General features: G+C 35.3%; 3 protein-coding genes across 3 annotated transcripts; 1 reads left to right on the plus strand and 2 right to left on the minus strand.

Moving 5' to 3' along the window:
• The first annotated feature begins 1,122 nt into the window (after nt 1-1,122).
• On the plus strand, nt 1,123-4,426 carry LOC125854877 (F-box/kelch-repeat protein At5g42350-like). The gene is made up of 2 exons (XM_049534475.1): nt 1,123-1,463; nt 2,445-4,426. The coding sequence occupies exon 2, from the start codon at nt 2,454-2,456 to the stop codon at nt 4,191-4,193; it is 1,740 nt and encodes a 579-aa protein (XP_049390432.1). The 5' UTR covers nt 1,123-1,463; nt 2,445-2,453; the 3' UTR covers nt 4,194-4,426.
• A 542-nt stretch (nt 4,427-4,968) lies between these two features.
• LOC125854487 (U-box domain-containing protein 44) lies at nt 4,969-11,332 on the minus strand. The gene is made up of 4 exons (XM_049534054.1): nt 11,086-11,332; nt 9,790-10,357; nt 9,358-9,667; nt 4,969-6,877 (listed from the first exon to the last, which is right to left on the minus strand). The coding sequence occupies exons 2-4, from the start codon at nt 10,342-10,344 to the stop codon at nt 5,301-5,303; spliced, it is 2,442 nt and encodes an 813-aa protein (XP_049390011.1). The 5' UTR covers nt 10,345-10,357; nt 11,086-11,332; the 3' UTR covers nt 4,969-5,300.
• Nucleotides 11,333-12,313: 981 nt separating this feature from the next.
• Nucleotides 12,314-16,454, minus strand: LOC125856856 (uncharacterized protein At5g43822). The gene is made up of 6 exons (XM_049536503.1): nt 16,284-16,454; nt 16,010-16,128; nt 15,043-15,222; nt 14,447-14,503; nt 13,788-13,855; nt 12,314-12,785 (listed from the first exon to the last, which is right to left on the minus strand). Exons 1-6 carry the CDS (start codon nt 16,413-16,415, stop codon nt 12,742-12,744), a joined length of 600 nt encoding a protein of 199 aa, XP_049392460.1. The 5' UTR covers nt 16,416-16,454; the 3' UTR covers nt 12,314-12,741.
• Nucleotides 16,455-17,109: the final 655 nt, after the last annotated feature.

The following is a 17,109-nucleotide window of genomic DNA, read 5'->3' on the forward strand; positions in this document are numbered from 1 at the left end:
CCTAAAAGAAGGAAAAATACATTGGATAAAAAGTATTATAAATAAATATTAATATTTCAAATACTCTTTTTGTGGTAGGTGCATTTATTAAATTCAAAATAATTGGCAATTGCACTTACTTACTCATCCTATTAAATGGAATTGATTTTTCAATTGAAAGTTTTCCTCTTTTACTTCCATTTAATTCATAATAAATTATTGTATGCTCTTGTCCAATGAAAACTTATTTTTGTCTCTTATTTCTCTCTTTTTTTCTTCAATTTTATCATTATAGATTATTAATTGAAACATCAATGTATAAAATTTCTAGGTCCCATTTGAACAATTTTATTGGAAATGTTTTTTTTTTAGAACACGTTGGAAATGCAAGGAAAAATGTGTGCCTACAAACTCTTTTTCAACGAAATGTTTTTATATTTATAAATAAATAGTGTCTCGAGCCAACAAATATAGAGTATGGAAATTAGTTACATTTACATTTAACATAGATTATATTTTTAAAAAGAATAATGATGAATTATGAGAAAATGGAAAAAGAAAAGAGATATTAGAACCTCCTTTGACCTTTGTCCAATTCAATTTAGGTGAGATTCAACTCATGTTGGTCATAGATTTTGAAATTAAAATTTTAAAAATTGAGTTTTCGAAGTAATATTTGAAAATGTATTTTACTTTTAAAGTTTTGTTAGTGAAAGTCCCAAAATGACAACTTGAAAATATTTAAAGATTAGATTTTTAAAATCTGATGTATTTGAAGAAAAAAATTCAAAATTTATAGTCAAACGTTAATCCAAACTATGTAAATTTTTGTTATATTTTGAAATATATATGTTCTTATTATATTAACACGTAAATAATTGAAACTTATATAATATTTTTTGTAATAGCCTTTAATATCTTAATATAAAATTTTCTTAACTCTTTAATAACAAAAAAAAAAAATCACATAAATTAAGACATGAATAACCCTTCAAAACCAATAAAGAAAAAAACAAAAGGCAGATAGCGCAGTGAATGTGGAAAAGAGAGGGGTCGCTTTTGTATTTGCTATTTTGTATAAAATTATAATCTGAGATAACTTTACTAAATTCATTCTCAACCAACACAAATATATATATATAAAAAAAAGTATACTGCTTCATCTTCATCTACTGGGAATGATAATTAGGTTCTTACCTATTTTGATTACAATTTGTGGGGTTTCCTTTTTAACATTCTTTCACATGAGGACCATTTCATCTTTTTGTTGTTGATCCATTCTTGCTTCACTCAGCTTAAAGATGCTTTCTTTTTTGATATGACAACAAGATCTCATTTGGAGTTCTGATTTTTCTTCTTTATCTGAGAAAAAAAATGAATCTTGATTCTTGATTGTGGATCCAAATGGTCTATGGAGCTCAAATGACTTGATTAAAGAGGTTTGCTAACATGGTTTCTGTCCCTTTTCCTTTTTCTCCATTTGGGTATGTAACTATGTTTCTGGTTTCAAGATTTGTTTGTGATAAAGTTCTGATCTTGTGAGTTCTACAGTATGGTTTTAGCTCATGTATGTCTATGTTTTTGAGCTTATTTTGTCTTTGTGCTGTCTAAGCTTTTGGATTTGCTTTATCTGTTTTTTAGCTGTTTCTTTTTGTCCTGGGGTGGGTGGTTGAATGGATTCTGATTATTGGAGTTTCAATTGATTTTCTAGGTTAAGGGATTAGGGATGGATACTTGAAGATATTTCAGGAAGAAAAATATTCAATGAAATTTGAAGCATCTTTGTTCATTTTAACCTAAAAATTGTGTCTTTGCAATGTATAGGAGGTCTTTCTTTAGATTCCTAGTGGCTGTAATGAAAGAATGAATCATATATTTTGATCACTCTTGAAAAAGGGATCTGCATTCATTTGTTAGTACCTAGGACTAGGTGATAGATTTTCCGGGCTTTTGTGCTTCTCTACTTTAAGGTGTATGTGAGTTTGAGGAGTAATATTTCTCATTGCTTCAAGAAAGTTTAGGTGTCTGCAAACAAGATAGAAGAACAAAAAGGGTTTATTTTGGGGTCTGAAGAGGTTGCTTTGTTTATTGGTATGAGCAAGATATGACTTATTTATACTATATATTTAAAATGAACTATTCATAAAAAGAAATCTTTTTGTGTGATTATGTGTATTCTATATTTACTTACGTTACCAATTGTCAATTCTTGGTCATTGTCATTGAGATTCATGTCAATTCAGATTATTATCTAGGCATATAGATATTACCTCTTTTATTTCTCCTTTCAAACAAAGAAAAATGATTGTGTGATGTTGGTGCTTCGTGTGTATTTGAAGAAGTATCTAGGACTTGAATTTCCAACAACTTGTCAATTTATGTTACAAACGTTCCACATTATGATCATTAAACAGTGGAAAGGAATCAGTGATATATTGACTTGATTTTTTTTAATACTGTTGTAGGATAATAAGATGACATCAGAAAGATTAACAGGAGAAGAATCTCTTCAACAAGATCTGGAGTCTTTAAGCGTGTCTAAAAGGTTAGTCAGAAGTGTGAGCCAAAAGTTGAAAAAGAAGAACCATAGAAGTGGAGGAGAAGAAGAGGATGACAGCAAGGGTATTTCCTTGAGATGTCTAACGCTATATGGCAGAGGGGGTGGTTGCAAAGTGGGTGCTGACACTGGTGACGACCTAGGGGATTCATGCGGTAGAAGAAGATCAAATGCAAGTGAGGAAGGCAAAGGGTACAACCCGATATGTGGAAATGAAGAAACATCAGTAGATTGCTTCTCTTATGGGATGAGGGAAAAATTCTGGAGGAGGTCTAATAGGAAATCTCTGGAGCTTGAAGCAGCACTCCAGAACAAAAGCATGAATGTGTTTTTGCCAGATGATATCCTCGAAATGTGCTTATTGAGGCTTCCATTTATAAGTCTTGTGAATGCTAGGATGGTCTGCAAGAAATGGAGAAACTTGACAATGACACCTCGTTTCTGGCGAATGAGGCAGGAAGGTTCATTCCAGAGTCCATGGTTGTTTCTTTTTGGGGTTGTAAAAGATGGCTGTTGTTCCGCAGAAATACATGCATTTGATGTTTCCTTCAACCAATGGCACAAAATGAATTCTGAAGTTCTGAAAGGGAGGTTTTTATTCTCTGTTGCTGGTATCCATGATGATGTTTACGTTGTTGGAGGTTGTTCTAGCCTTGCTAACTTTGGGAAGGTTGATAAGAGCTCATTCAAGACACATAAAAGTGTGCTCGTTTTTAGTCCCTTGATGAGAACGTGGCGTAAAGCTGCACCGATGAAGCATGCAAGATCATCCCCTATTTTAGGAACTTATGAGATCAGTTCAGATTGTTTAATTATTAGGAATCAACAAACTCGAGGAGACAAAAGATTTTACCGTCCAAGAGTTGGTGGTGTATCTGATGTTTATGAAGATCCTCATAGACTTTCAGTGAGACGCCAATTTCGACATTCTCTGGATGAGAACGAAGTTACATTCTTTCCCAATGTGAAACCATACAAGTTTGTCAAACAAAAAAGCGAACATTCAAATAAAGATCAAAGACGCTTTCTCTTGATTGCTGTAGGAGGTCTTGGGTGCTGGGATGAGCCTCTGGATTCTGGGGAAATTTATGATTCCATGTCAAATAAATGGACAGAGATCCAGAGGCTTCCTGTAGATTTCGGAATAGCTTGTTCAGGGGTTGTGTGCAATGGGTTGTTTTATGTTTATTCAGAAACTGATAAGCTAGCTGCATATGATGTTGAGAAGGGCTATTGGGTTAGAATCCAAACTAGTCCATTCCCTCCCCGAGTTCATGAATACCACCCTAAACTTATATGCTGCAATAGTCGGCTATTCATGCTCTCCGTCTCCTGGTGTGAAGGGGAAGGTCAGATTGGCAGGAGAAACAAAGCAGTAAGGAAGCTCTGGGAGCTAGATCTTATGCCTCTCACTTGGAGAGAAGTTTCAATCCATCCAGATGCCCCAATGGATTGGAATGCTGCATTTATAGCTGATAAAAACTCTATATTTGGAGTCGAAATGTTCAAAATATTCGGGCAGGTGCTAGACTTCTTGACTGTTGGAGATGTAACCGATGCTGGAATAAACTGGAGCCATATCTCAAGGAACCGTCTTGCGCAAGAATTGGATGCTGCTTCTTGCTTGACGAAATCCATGGCAGTACTGCATTTGTAACTGATCAAGAACTCCAACTAGTCACAATATATGTGCAATCATTTTTCTCTCCTATATTCTTTTGTTGTGGACAGTCTTTAGCATTTGGTTGGACGTTTGATGCTGTTTAACTTAAATCTATATTCTTGTTTATTTCATTGTTATTCCCATTTGTTCTATTGATGTCATGCAGGCCATTCAATTGTTCTGTAATTTGTCTTTTGAGCAGTGAAATAATGAACTCTGGTTTTTAAGTTTCTCTCATGTTATGCCTAGCATATAATGTGTGGACCAATCAAAGATTATTATGATGTTATAGGTCCTACTGTCCTTGAAGGGCAGCCCGATGCATTAAAGTTCCTGCTATGTGTGGGGTTTGGACTACAAAGATTATTGTACGCAATCATATTCTTCATTTCTGCAAGAAATTGTTTCTATCACTGGAATTCATGATCTGAAGATCACATGATAACAATTTTATTAGTTATTCTATAGTAAGCTCGTCTATCCCAAATTGCCGTATGAGCAACATATATGTTTGAGATATATACACTAGTACCGGCTATTTCATTTTGGTCAATCAAAAGGGTTATATCCAAGCCATTTGTGTAACGAATAGATACAAATAGGTCATTGTTTTTCAAACGGCGGAGGATATATTTGCTCTGAATCACATACTACAATTTCTGTCATTATTACAAAATCTTCCATTTCAATGGTTTCCACATAATGAGAAAAAATGAAAAGGAATTCAAGTATGTTGACTCGATGCCAACAATTTTGGGACAAAAGGAAGTTCAAATAAACTGACTCAGATCATAGAGCAATTTTTCTAATGGTTCGGCAATAACTCGTAATGTTTGAAATAATAATACACATTTTACAACAATAAATGTAACATCAACTCCTAGAGAGGAAAATAATCCTGTGAAGAAAATAGAATGAATAGACATGAATGAAAATGACCACTAAAAAGTGGCCTAGGGGCAGAAGAAAGAATTCAAAAACCCCTCTATAAAGAAGAAATGAAAATACTATTTACCTGCTCCATACAACAACACACTGTGATTCATCTAAGAAACTAATGAGGAAATGACCACAATTTCCACCTAAACAGCTCGACGAATATCAGCCTGTGTTAGGGAATACGCCGGAGAAGTTTGGAATTCTGTCAACATGCTTCAGTGCCCGCTCAGCAATCTGTCGTGTCCTATAATCACCATGTTGAAAAGCATCTACGAGGGCTGTGCTCACATTTGGATCACCAGAAACTTCAAAGGAGATATCCTCTGTACGAAGTAATCTTTCAACTGCCCAAACTGCTCTTCTGCGGAGAGTCTCAGTCCGCTTCTCAAGTAACACAAGCAGTATAGGTTTGATTCCTTCAGCCTCACACAATTCATGGACACCTTGTTCAATATCAACTCCATCATCTAACAAAGTGCATACAGCTGCAAGTGATGCCTCAACAACCTTTTCATTTGTGTGGTCCAGAAGTGCCACCAACTTGTCCACCGCTTGTCCTTCCAAGAGACAGAAGGTGTCTCTCAGAGAGCATGTCCCGCGATGGACCTTACACAATCCTGTTATAACTGGTGGTTTGCTCAAACAAGGGAAGATCGAGACACAAAAACCTGGCTTTGGTATCTCGGGCAATTTGGTCAAGTTTTTGGATTCTTGAGATAAGTTCTCCAAAGCCATGGCGGAAACCATCTGCACATTGTCAAGTCCATTGGTCTGCAAAAGTTCAATGAAGAGTGCAGCAACATTCTGTTCACGACAAAGTGAAACAGCATTAGGCTCATCATTTAAAACAAATGTGATCCTTGAGAGAACCTTCACGAGCCCTTCTAGATATGGCGTAACAAAGCGATTCCCTCTTGTCTCTCCTTGTCGGATACTGCCAATCCTGGAGATTGCCAGCTGGAAAGCACCTTCATCTAGCATTTGCCTTGTAAGTCCCCTATCTCTTTCAGGGAGATCAGCTAAAAGTCCAACTGCTGCAGCTTGCTCCTCGGTTATACCAGTGTTCTCTGATATGACTTTAATTAGACTACCAAGCTGACCTGATGTACCACGTAAGCAACGAGCAAGTTCTTGACCCATGTGTGGAGAGAGGTTCCGCAGAAGCTTTATCGAAGCTACTCGAAGATCTTTCTGTGGAGCCTCTATAAACTGAACCAAACTAATAGTAGCAGCTGAGCTTTTAATGGCAGAAACAACATTAAAAACAGTTGTGGGAGAACTCGTGAGTCCAAAAAGAACCTGGAGAAGCTTGCATTCTATTGCAGGACCAGTGTTGCTAATAAGATGTAGAAAGTTGTGAACTATGTCCTCTGAGACAAGAGTCTGATGTTCAGATCCAACTGGAACTGAATCAAAATCATAACCTGTGTTGACGATATTTGCAAGAATTGTGGCAGAGACCTCTTTCAGTTTCATGGGCAATTGGTTGGCCCCAACAAAGAATAGATCTTTGACGAGAGGGGGAAGTATACCTGCCTCTATGAGGATCTTGGCACTAGACTCATCAGACGAGATTTGATTTAGAGATTTTAGAGCAGCCTCCCTTGATGACATATCACCATGTCTCATGATACTGATCAGTGATGAACCAACAGTTCTAGCCACTAACACTTTCACATCATTATTAAGAACCAGCTCACCAAGGAAAACAGCCATGGAGAGTTTGGTGTCTGACGATCCTGGAACAATTGACGGGACAATAAAATTAACTTGGAAGATGTTGAATGAAATAAAGAAAATGATTTTGCTCAGAGAGACATAATCAGTGTAAGGAAAACAACAGCGCAAGTATGGTATATGCGGGAAATTGCTCCCAATTGTTCATGGGTGATGAGTTTGGGCACATCTACTTAGCTCAAACACAGAGCATGAAGTAATCAGTTTAGTAAGTACATAAGTCTGAAGGAGAAAATTTTAAATGGAAGTATGGAACAGCCAACAGTATGTGATTTTCCCCCGCGGCTCCAACCAACAAAAAAGCCACTAAACACACAAAACTAGATATACACACATGTCTGTGACCAAGTTCCCCCATGTACATGTTGAAGTTCCTGCTAATTTATGAGAAATAAAGTGATAAGCCTTCACTACTATATCTCTTACCAAATGATTCCTTAGTAAGTGCTTAAAGAAAAGATCTTGTACATAAAGGGAATCATGCTAACCTACCCTATTAGGGAGTTGCTAAGTAGTCTGAAAACTACTGATTACACTCTTGATAAGGAACTCTCTCTTTCTACCCCTGCATGTCCTCTCTTCCGCGGGTGTGAGAGAGGGAGTGAGTAGAATGTGGCAAATTTGTGCTATTTGTATAATCAAGACTATACAGTCAGATATGAAACCCCCAAAAAACACGTCAAAAAGAAAGTTTAGTTGAGACGGCCTACGCTGTTGGAGAAAGAGTTTGACGAAATCAAAGAGAACTTTAATGAATATCGTAATAATTGATAGTTCATGAATGAGGAAGAAAAAATCCTACATGATAATCATAATAGTTTCTATGAAATTTCAGATGCAGGGCAAGTAATCCAGAAAAAAAAGTTATTACTCTCTCTGTCCCAATTTATGTGACTTACTTTCCTTTTTAGTAAGTCCCAAAAAGAATGACACATTTCTATATTAAGTAACAATTTAACTTTCAAATGTCCATTTTACCCTAAAATGATTTATAGTCACACAAATTTCTATCATTCATTTTAGACCACAAGTTTTAAGAGTTTTCCTTTCTTTCTTAAACTTCGTGCCGAGTCACACTACCTCACATAAAATGGGACGGAGGGAGTACTAAAGTCTGATGATGAAAAATAGGAGCCTGTTCCATAGATTAGGGATCTCCTTTAATCTATGACGGTTTCTATGGCTCTACAGAATGATGATGAGAAAAACAATAACTACCATGTGTTTAAGAAGAGTTCCAAAAAGCATCAAATTTTCACCAACGGGCCTACTAGGACGGGGGAGGGACTAGCAACAGTCTTCAGGTACACCCCGACTACCTGACTGTTTAACTACTAAGGTTTTGAAAGTCAAGACTTCGTCTGTTACAGAATGGAAACTCAGATCTGATTTCGTTAGAAATATTCATGAATATCAAGCAATACATCGCTCCATGAACATCACATAATTTCAGAGGAAAAGTATGCACTTGCAGCACATGATAATTTTGAATCAACTAATATGCTAGATAAGGAAGTGAATTACGACAAAGGGAAGCGATGCAAAGTAAGAGAGCTGCACATGCAAAGAACTTCAATTACCAGGGAAAAGGAAAAGGATGCTACATAAGGAAGTGAATTACGACAAGGAGGGAAGCAATGCAAATCAAAGAGTTCCACATGAAGAGACTTCAACTGGAAGGGCAAAGGTAAAGGAAGAAAGGATGTAGGATTGCATGGACATCTTATTGATCGACGGTGTCCAAACTTGAGGCAAGTTTTTTTCCCACCCAAGGATAGCTGATGCAGAAATGAAGATGGAAACTTTCATGAAACACTCCACAAAGTCATTTAATAGTTCATTGTTACTGTAGCAAACTGCTACGTGGTGAGTTATGTAGCAGTCATATAGGGTTGGGGTATCAGTTAGGTCATATTAATTTTAGGTAACTTATCAATTGATTGCTCCCTTGTTTTAAAATGTTTAATCAGTTTCCTGATTCACAGTAATTAGGAGTTCTAGATTGTTATGATGAGGATTGTTAAGAGTCCTTTTTCCTATAAATAGAGCTGTATTTCAACTTTGTAATACATTCAACCATTATTCTTAAAGATATTTTGCCTTTTGGCTTTCATATTCTGTCTAGAATTTCTAGGGTAAACTCTCCCTTTATTTCCTATCAAAAAATATTAAACACGGGGTTTGGACATGCTTTGAAGTAAAGAACTTCCTACACACTCCATCATCAAAATCCCTAATTGTGTATGGTGTACAATACCGACTAGAATCATAAGAAAAGGTAAAATATACTGCCTAAGAAAAAAGGAGTTTATTTGAGTGTAAGGGTTGCATACATCCTACCCTCCCCATGAAGGAAATCCCACATAACTTTTGGGGTTGTCTTAGGCCCATGATCCATTTCATTTAACAATCGATTGGAACAAATATTTAGAGTAATACAAAGAGGTACAAGAGATGGACACTCAGACATCAAGTAAAGTACCTTCAAGTAGTAGAGTTAATAGGGGTTGCAGCCGGCCATTTTCTGCCATTTGTTTTACATTAATCTCACACTTTTCCAGATTCTCCAGAGTATTCTCAGCCTTTTCAACAGACACAAGATTCTCAGATTTGCTGCTGGCCATCCCAACCAGAATCAGAATGGCCCCATTAACTGAACCGATCTTTCCGCACAAATTTTTCGATTTGGATAGCTCATACAGCAAAGAAATGGCTGCCTCTCTTTCTTTGGATTGTTCATTTGATAAGAACTTGACTATTGTGCGTACATTGTCGCCCTCAGCCATTACTTCCTGCAAGAAAAGAGATGAAAGAAAAGAAATTAGTAAGGGAAAACATAAACAGTAGGAATAATCAACATCATAAAACAGACTTTGGTAACAACACAAATATTATTTTACCAAAGTTCTACAACCTTATTGTCATCGTCGTCCTCTACCACAACTAGAAGCGTTTCAAGAGCTTTACATCGAACTCTGCGGCTGCTGGTTTTTAACATGTCTACAATCATGGGTATGAGATCTGCATTTCGGATAACATGTTTGTTGGTGCGACTTTTTTGGCAAAGGTGCTGAACAAACTTTAAAGCCTGCATAATATCACCCTCGGCACTACCCATAGATAATGATCTGCGAGCCATATCAATTTGTGCAGCTTCATTCCTTGCATTCCATTCTTCAATGGTATTTCGTAGAGCTATACTTGGATTCAGCTCTGTGCTTTTCAGATCTCTATGTGTTAAAGGGCAAACAGGCTTTCTTCCACTATCCCTACATTCCTTGAACCATTTTTCAATAGATTCCCTCTCAAAAGTCATGCCATTTTCCAGAGTAACAGGATCCTGCATTACTTGTTTTGTCAAAGGGCATATGAATGCATCATAAATTGGCTCTATGTGCAGTCTCTCGAGATGGTAACTCTCCTCGGACGGGCTACCAGGATCATGATTCCCATCCCAGCTTTCAGCCATTAAAGCTTTGTACCTGTCAAAGCATCTAACATAACTTTAGATCCCGACACAGAATCTCAAACAAATGACACACTATGCATAAACCGACCTCTTGAGCAAGAATTCGCTACAATTGGTATGAAATACTACAGCTGCCATTATGTCATTGAGAAAGCAAATCTAAACTAGTGAAGCACTATGTCCCTTATCCATTATTCTAGAGTTGTATTCTCGAGTTAAAAGCAACACCACATAACACCAACAAAGAAAACAAAAAATTGGGAAGAAGAGATTATCCAAAATCAAAAAGAGACTTCATAGGATGCTACACAATAATAATTGATTGTCCACTTAAAGGAATTCTTTTATCCAAGATTTGATTATTTTATCAAGCCATTGGCATTTCTCTTCTATTCACTTGTTGTCATTACTCTTCTTTGCTGATATACACCAAAATCATGCTTTCTGTATCTACAAAATTCTATCTTTGAAAATATGACCAGAACAAAACAACAAGAGAAATTACAACTAGTACTTCTTCAAACAACGATCATAATTACAGTGATCAAAACAAATGATGAACAGTAAAACTAATAATTGCCTGATCAAAGCTCAATCACTAAAGTCAATATAAACCAACACCATTTGAACCCCAATTTCAACTAGCAAAAAAAAAGAGAGTAAAGAAAAACTTCTACTTGGGGTCGTAAGAAAACTAGAAAAGAATTGAACTTTTCACAAGTCAGCTGAAAAAGTTCATACTTTTATGAAAGAAGACTCAATTACTCAGCTCACAAGACTCAAAGGGAATTTATGAAATCAATTCTCAAACAAAACCCAAGGATGAAATTGCGCAGAATTCAATTTCTTCCATGCATCTTGAATTAGGGTTTGAATGGGGCCATGGATGGTGGTTCGTGGTTGGTGGGGGTGGGGGTGTGGGTGTGGGTGGTGAGGAAGAAGAAAGGAAGGAAAAAGAGCTGGCAGCAGGGGTTTAGATGAATACAAACAAAGTGGAAACTTACAAATTATGATTTTCTAATATGTAGTTGGGTGATATTTTAATGTACTTAAAATTGTTGAGTTGACTCAGAAAAAAACATGGTTGACTGATGAGGAACACACAATTTTTTTTGCTCAAAACTTCAGAAAACTTTTGTTATTTTCAATATTTAAAAAATAAATCTGAACAATATTTACTAAATTTTAATATTTTTTTGTTGTATTGTAGTTTCACAAGTTTAAATTCATTAGATTAATAATTTAATTAATTTGTAAAGCAAAATTTTGAGTTTATTATATATACATACTACATAGACCTAGCATAATCAAGAAAAAGATCTATATAAGAAATATACCAATTAATTAGGATTATAATTTTGCTGGTGTACTTACACAATGTAACAAAAACCTGAGTTTGTTAAAATAAAAGTAAGTGCACCTTTTAGACTACTAATTTTAGTAATTTTCTAATTTATCTTTAGATTAGTGGAGAAGGAAAAAAGAAAAAGGTACAAATAGAACAAAATAAACATAGGAGACTGAATTTGATCAAATTGAGACCTTTTTGGTGTAGATAATTTTCTTTGTCTGTGCTTCTCACTGTTTTCTCCTATCATTTTCCTATATGTGTGAATGCATTTCCTCTTTTTTCCAAATACATGCACTTTATGTTTTTGTTTTTTTGCATTGTCCTAACATAAATTTCTTCTTCAACCTACATTATCAATTTTTAGCAACATTTGATAATGACAATCTAATTATCAAATAGCACAAAGTATAAATAAAATAAAAGAGTCTTCACCTCTAATTTCTTTCGACGATATAACTTAAATAGAACGACATAAACAGTGAAACACACACATATATAATATGTATAATAATATATGTGTGGTCCATTGAATTTGACTTGGGTCTTTGTTCCCCCAGTACTTACAACCCCAAATATGGGATGAAGGTCAAGATAGAGTTTAGGGAAATATCAATTAGATATTAGGAAGGATTTGTATTTAATTGTGTTATTGGATTTAGCTGTTTAATCAAAACCATGCTACTAACTAAGGAAAAAAAAAACAAAAGGTTGTTTGTACAAAGTTAACAACATATCAATAAATGAAATTGAATATACACAACACCTAAAGTCTTCTCTTCCATTTCCAAGGTCCAACACCTTCCATCTACAGTGATCAAGATAATTCTCTGCTTCACCAAAGCTATGTTGCTCGGATTCTCCAAAAATATTGCCACACCCATGTCGGATAAAGGATCCGACACATACACTTGAAGAGTTCGAGTAATGTAGCACCCAAGTGCAGGATATTTCCTGCTCTTTAGTCAGAACTGAAGTCTTCCTGAACTTAAAACACATTCCAAGTTCCCAAAGCACTTCATCAGTCCAAGGATCCATGCTAATAGACATCAAGCTATCTCTTCAGCAAATATGATTTCAAAAATGACTTGAACTGCAGAAGAGAAGCAATTAGAATGTAGAAGTTGGGGTTCAATAACATGTAAGGTGGGCAGTTAAAACAATGTGTTACAAGCTTCTTTTTTAACACAACTGAAACTCGATTCAAGCTAGCAAGACCTTACTGCATATAGTTTAATTGTAGCTGCAAGCAAAACTACATGATTAAGAGGCTTCATATGGTTGCTCTCACCTTGTATATTTCCTAGGAGCTTTAACTTACAGGACTTAGATAACTTGATGAGATGATTAAACAAAGTTACACATCATCAGTAACTTAAAAAATATTATGGTGAGTAACAGCTGCCTAAATACCTAATCAGCAAAGGAAAGAGAAGAGGAATCACAGAAACTAAATATCTGAGACTGAGTGTAAAATTCATAGATTTGATACAATTCAATATTTATTATCTCTGAAGTTAACTCCTGAGTCTTCTAGGTTGACTGTAAGCCTAGAGATCAGGTAATCCAGGAGTACGGGGCAATATCCAGCTCTTTATTTTTTCCTCCATAATAAGCTCTCCATGCAATAGCACGTCAACATCCATATCTTTATTTCAGGCCACACCAAAAGAACGTCTGCCTTCTAATTTTAGGTTGTCATATACTCGTGCCTGAGAGAATTATCGACTCATGTCAGACAAATGCATACTCATAGACTGGTACCTCTAATACAAAGGTGTTTCTTTCCTTTCTCAAAGAAAGCAAACTTTGTAATCACCACACCCAACTGTTGACAAAACCAAAATACATTTTGAAATCTTCTCTTCATAAATGTGCCAAGTTCAAACTGCCATGCTATAACAGTTTGTTCTGACAACATGTTTATTTCACAGGAAAGAATAACTGCAGCCTTATATTGATGAACTGTCTGATAGACTGTTGGATTCATACTGACACCAGTTTTGTTAACAATGGGATTTACACAGATTCAAACTCACATCATATGCCATATCAATTAACAAGTCACTTGAATTCCTTTACTACGTTTACTCACCTTCCTCTTTGGGGATGTTAGGCTGATCAACCAACAGTTGCTGAAGTGCACCTAAATCATCAGTTGCACTGCAAGATAGTCAAGTTACAATATGTGCATAAATGTTCAGAGAGAGAGACGGAACCTTATGAAAACCCTGAATATCCCTATCATCACTCTATTAAAAACTAAGAGTGCCTTTTTAAAGTAGTTCTGCATATTCTTTGACTATTTTGTTCCTTTTCTAGGAAGTATTTATGAAAAATGCTGACATAAAATGATAGCCTTTGAAAGAACAGAAAAATTGTGTGTAGATCAAAGCTTGAAGACCAATACAGCCATAAAACTGTAGAGAATAATTCATGAAACGTTTAGAAATTACTGAGGCCTGCTATCTGCATACCATTAGTGCACTGATTCATATGAAGAAAATTATTATGCTGCATTATTACTTGTTACCTTAATGTGAGGCCTATTTAATAGTTAGATTACACTTGAAATAAAAAATGATATCACTGGATAGGAGCTAGTGTCTTTATTTTCATCAGTTAGGATTAACCGAACATTTTTCTTGGGGAACCAAGCAAATTGACAGAGGACAACTAAATCACAACCTATCTCTCAACCTCTGCCAGTGAGATCTAGAGAGAAAATAAATGGCCAAAACTGTCACATCATACCTGGGTTTTAAAGCAAATGCTGAAATTGCTGATATGACCGACAATTTCAGACGGTACCTGAAAAATGTATTGGGGGAATCAGTAACAAAAGTTCGATGCAATATCACAAATAATGCAAGGATTAGAAATAGTTCCAACAGTAAAGGATGATTATATCAAATTCATTGGAGGTGAGGGAGGTCCTGGAGGAGAAAGAGAAGAAAGAGGTAAACTTGATTCCAAACAAAAAAATTCTTCATCTTACCCTGTCATAGTAAATAGATCAGCCAAATCATTATCGTAGTAACAAGAAAAAGCTCCTGATTGAGCAAGTGAGCTTGTGATACTAAGAAGGTGATGGCGGATTGCATATTATTATCTGGCATTTTTTTTGGATAATTATATGATTATCAAATTCCTAGTAAGAAAGATCAAAGTACATCTATCACAAAGAAAAGGCAAGCACAAAATTTACTTGGAAAACAACATACTCACGCCTAATAAAGGCTCGACGATGGAATTTGCTAGTACTAAAAGACAACAAATTTTCTCATTTAAGACAAACAACGCAGGAAAAGAAAAACAGGAAAAATATATATGTTCTTCGTTATGCATACTCTGATTGGTGCATCTCATAAAGAAGTTGTAGCCCATCCAAGCAATCAGCAATGCTTGGTTTCATCCCAACGTGTTGCTGTAGCTGTTTCAAATTCTTCTGAACGGATCCCCCTTTTATGAGCTGTCTACCATCACGAACCATCTTATCAAGCGACAGCACAACCGAGTGAAACTTTTCCCTAGATATTGAACCAAACATAAAGAGGGAAAAAATTAACCCTCTTAGTTGATAAATCAACTTCTAGCTCAAAGAAGTTAACGCACAGACAACTGCAGAAGCTACTCAATTACTGCTATATAACATTACGAAGGAGTAACTTTTACTAGCATAATCAATTACAAGAAAGAAGAACAAAGAACAAATCAGTGTTGTCAAAGGTGTGCTTTAACCCTGAAGCGAGGCTCAAAAAATGTTGAGCACTTCTCCTCGCTTAATGTGTACTTCAGTGCCTGCCATCAAGGCTCTAATACAAACTTTTCCTAGCAAATGAGTGTTTCCTGAAGAGGTGACACTAAAGAATTGATTTTTCACTTTATCATTACAAAATATTCAATTTCACTGTCCATATATTTGTTTTTCATGTTTATAATTATTAGACTTGAACTAACCATACATGTATTTTTTCTCCATTTGCACTTTTTTTTCACTAAACCCACGTTTTATTCTCCCTTTGTGCTTAAAGCCCCAACCAACCATAGAGCTTTTTTACACTTTTTGCTTTTAACAATACTGAAACAAATATAAAAAGGTCAAACAACAATATTTTGAGTTTTAAAACTGACAAAAGAGTGTGTTTTCCAGTAGTTAATTTACTCTAGTTAGAGACTTGAGTATCACTATTTCAAGATAAACACTACTTTAACATAACAGACCTTTTTCATTTTTTTGGTATTAGAATGCTCCCAAATGGAAAAAGGATTAGCTTGGATTGACATAACTTAGTACAATGGAATAGAAAGACCTACATAGTTTCATTCATTGAAAGCAAGATAGTTTGTAGAGAATTCATTTGTTTCAGCAAGACAGCTTCTTGAATGCCTTCAACACATGTCAAAGCACCATAATTCTTAGAATCCTGAAGAATCTGCATAAAAATGTATTCTTTTATGAGCTAATGTCAAAAGCCCTCAATATTTATAGATATTGAATCCCGCATATTGATTTTTCATATTTTGAAAATCCGGACTCAGCCACTGATTTCGAGCCATTGGAATATGGGTAAAAAACTGGGGAAAGTACCTGTAACCTCTGAATGATGGAAGAAGCATTGGTGAATTGAGAAATTAATCGAGATTGTAGCTCATTCCAGTTCTCCATCTCTTCCTTCACTTTCCTGAATCTCTGCTGATACTTTTTAATTATAATGTCCATCTCCAATTTACCCAAACCTATCAATAATCAATCAAACAATTAAGAAAACCTTTAACTGAGACGAACATAGAGAGATACAGAGAGAAACATACTACCGGAGTTGCCGGAGAAAGAGACGGAGCGAGGGGAATTGGTGGCAGCCGCCGGAGAAGTATTAACTTTGGCTATATAATTTTTTGTTTTTAAAAATTTAAATTTGGGAACATAATCTTATTTTTTAACAATAATAAGTGGTAAATTTTACAATTTTTCCACAAAATCAAATCAAAGCATCACTTATATTTTTGTTTATTTAAAACATAGAAGTGCAAAAAGAAATATAAAGACACAACATAAAAAAGTCAAAACAATTTAATTTTTTAATATCTTGTGTGTTTTGATCAAGTATAAGTTTCACATTAGATAACTCAAATCAAAGTTATATGTAAAAGAATACTCCATATATATTATATATTTATCGGTTGCATTTCAAAAGATGTGATTTAGTAATTGCATTTCAATAATGTGACTTGCTAATTTAAGCTAACGTTATCTCCTAACCCATTCGTTATCACATTTTTCATGTACGTTACTATGTTTATGAAATTCTCGCTATAATTACACATTAATAACTTTTTACTGCCAAAATTGAGAACATTTTGAGGAGGCGGGGGTGAGAATCGTTTAATTTGTTGTGTTATGTTCTACTTGTAGC

The sequence above is a fragment of the Solanum stenotomum genome, chromosome 2 (genome assembly GCF_019186545.1).
Source record: "Solanum stenotomum isolate F172 chromosome 2, ASM1918654v1, whole genome shotgun sequence".
NCBI classification, from domain to species: Eukaryota; Viridiplantae; Streptophyta; class Magnoliopsida; order Solanales; family Solanaceae; genus Solanum; species Solanum stenotomum.

Coding starts and splice junctions, on each gene's coding strand:
- LOC125854487 (XM_049534054.1), bottom strand. CDS start 10,344: ATGGCTGAAAGCTGGGATGGGAATCATGATCCTGGTAGCCCGTCCGAG. Junction 9,668..9,789: donor AGGACGACGATGACAATAAG/GTTGTAGAACTT, acceptor CTTTTCTTGCAG/GAAGTAATGGCTGAGGGCGA. Junction 6,878..9,357: donor ATTAACTCTACTACTTGAAG/GTACTTTACTTG, acceptor CAATTGTTCCAG/GATCGTCAGACACCAAACTC.
- LOC125856856 (XM_049536503.1), bottom strand. CDS start 16,415: ATGGACATTATAATTAAAAAGTATCAGCAGAGATTCAGGAAAGTGAAG. Junction 15,223..16,009: donor CTTTCAATGAATGAAACTAT/GTAGGTCTTTCT, acceptor TTCAATATCTAG/GGAAAAGTTTCACTCGGTTG. Junction 14,504..15,042: donor TATGAGATGCACCAATCAGA/GTATGCATAACG, acceptor TACATTTTTCAG/GTACCGTCTGAAATTGTCGG.
- LOC125854877 (XM_049534475.1), top strand. CDS start 2,454: ATGACATCAGAAAGATTAACAGGAGAAGAATCTCTTCAACAAGATCTG.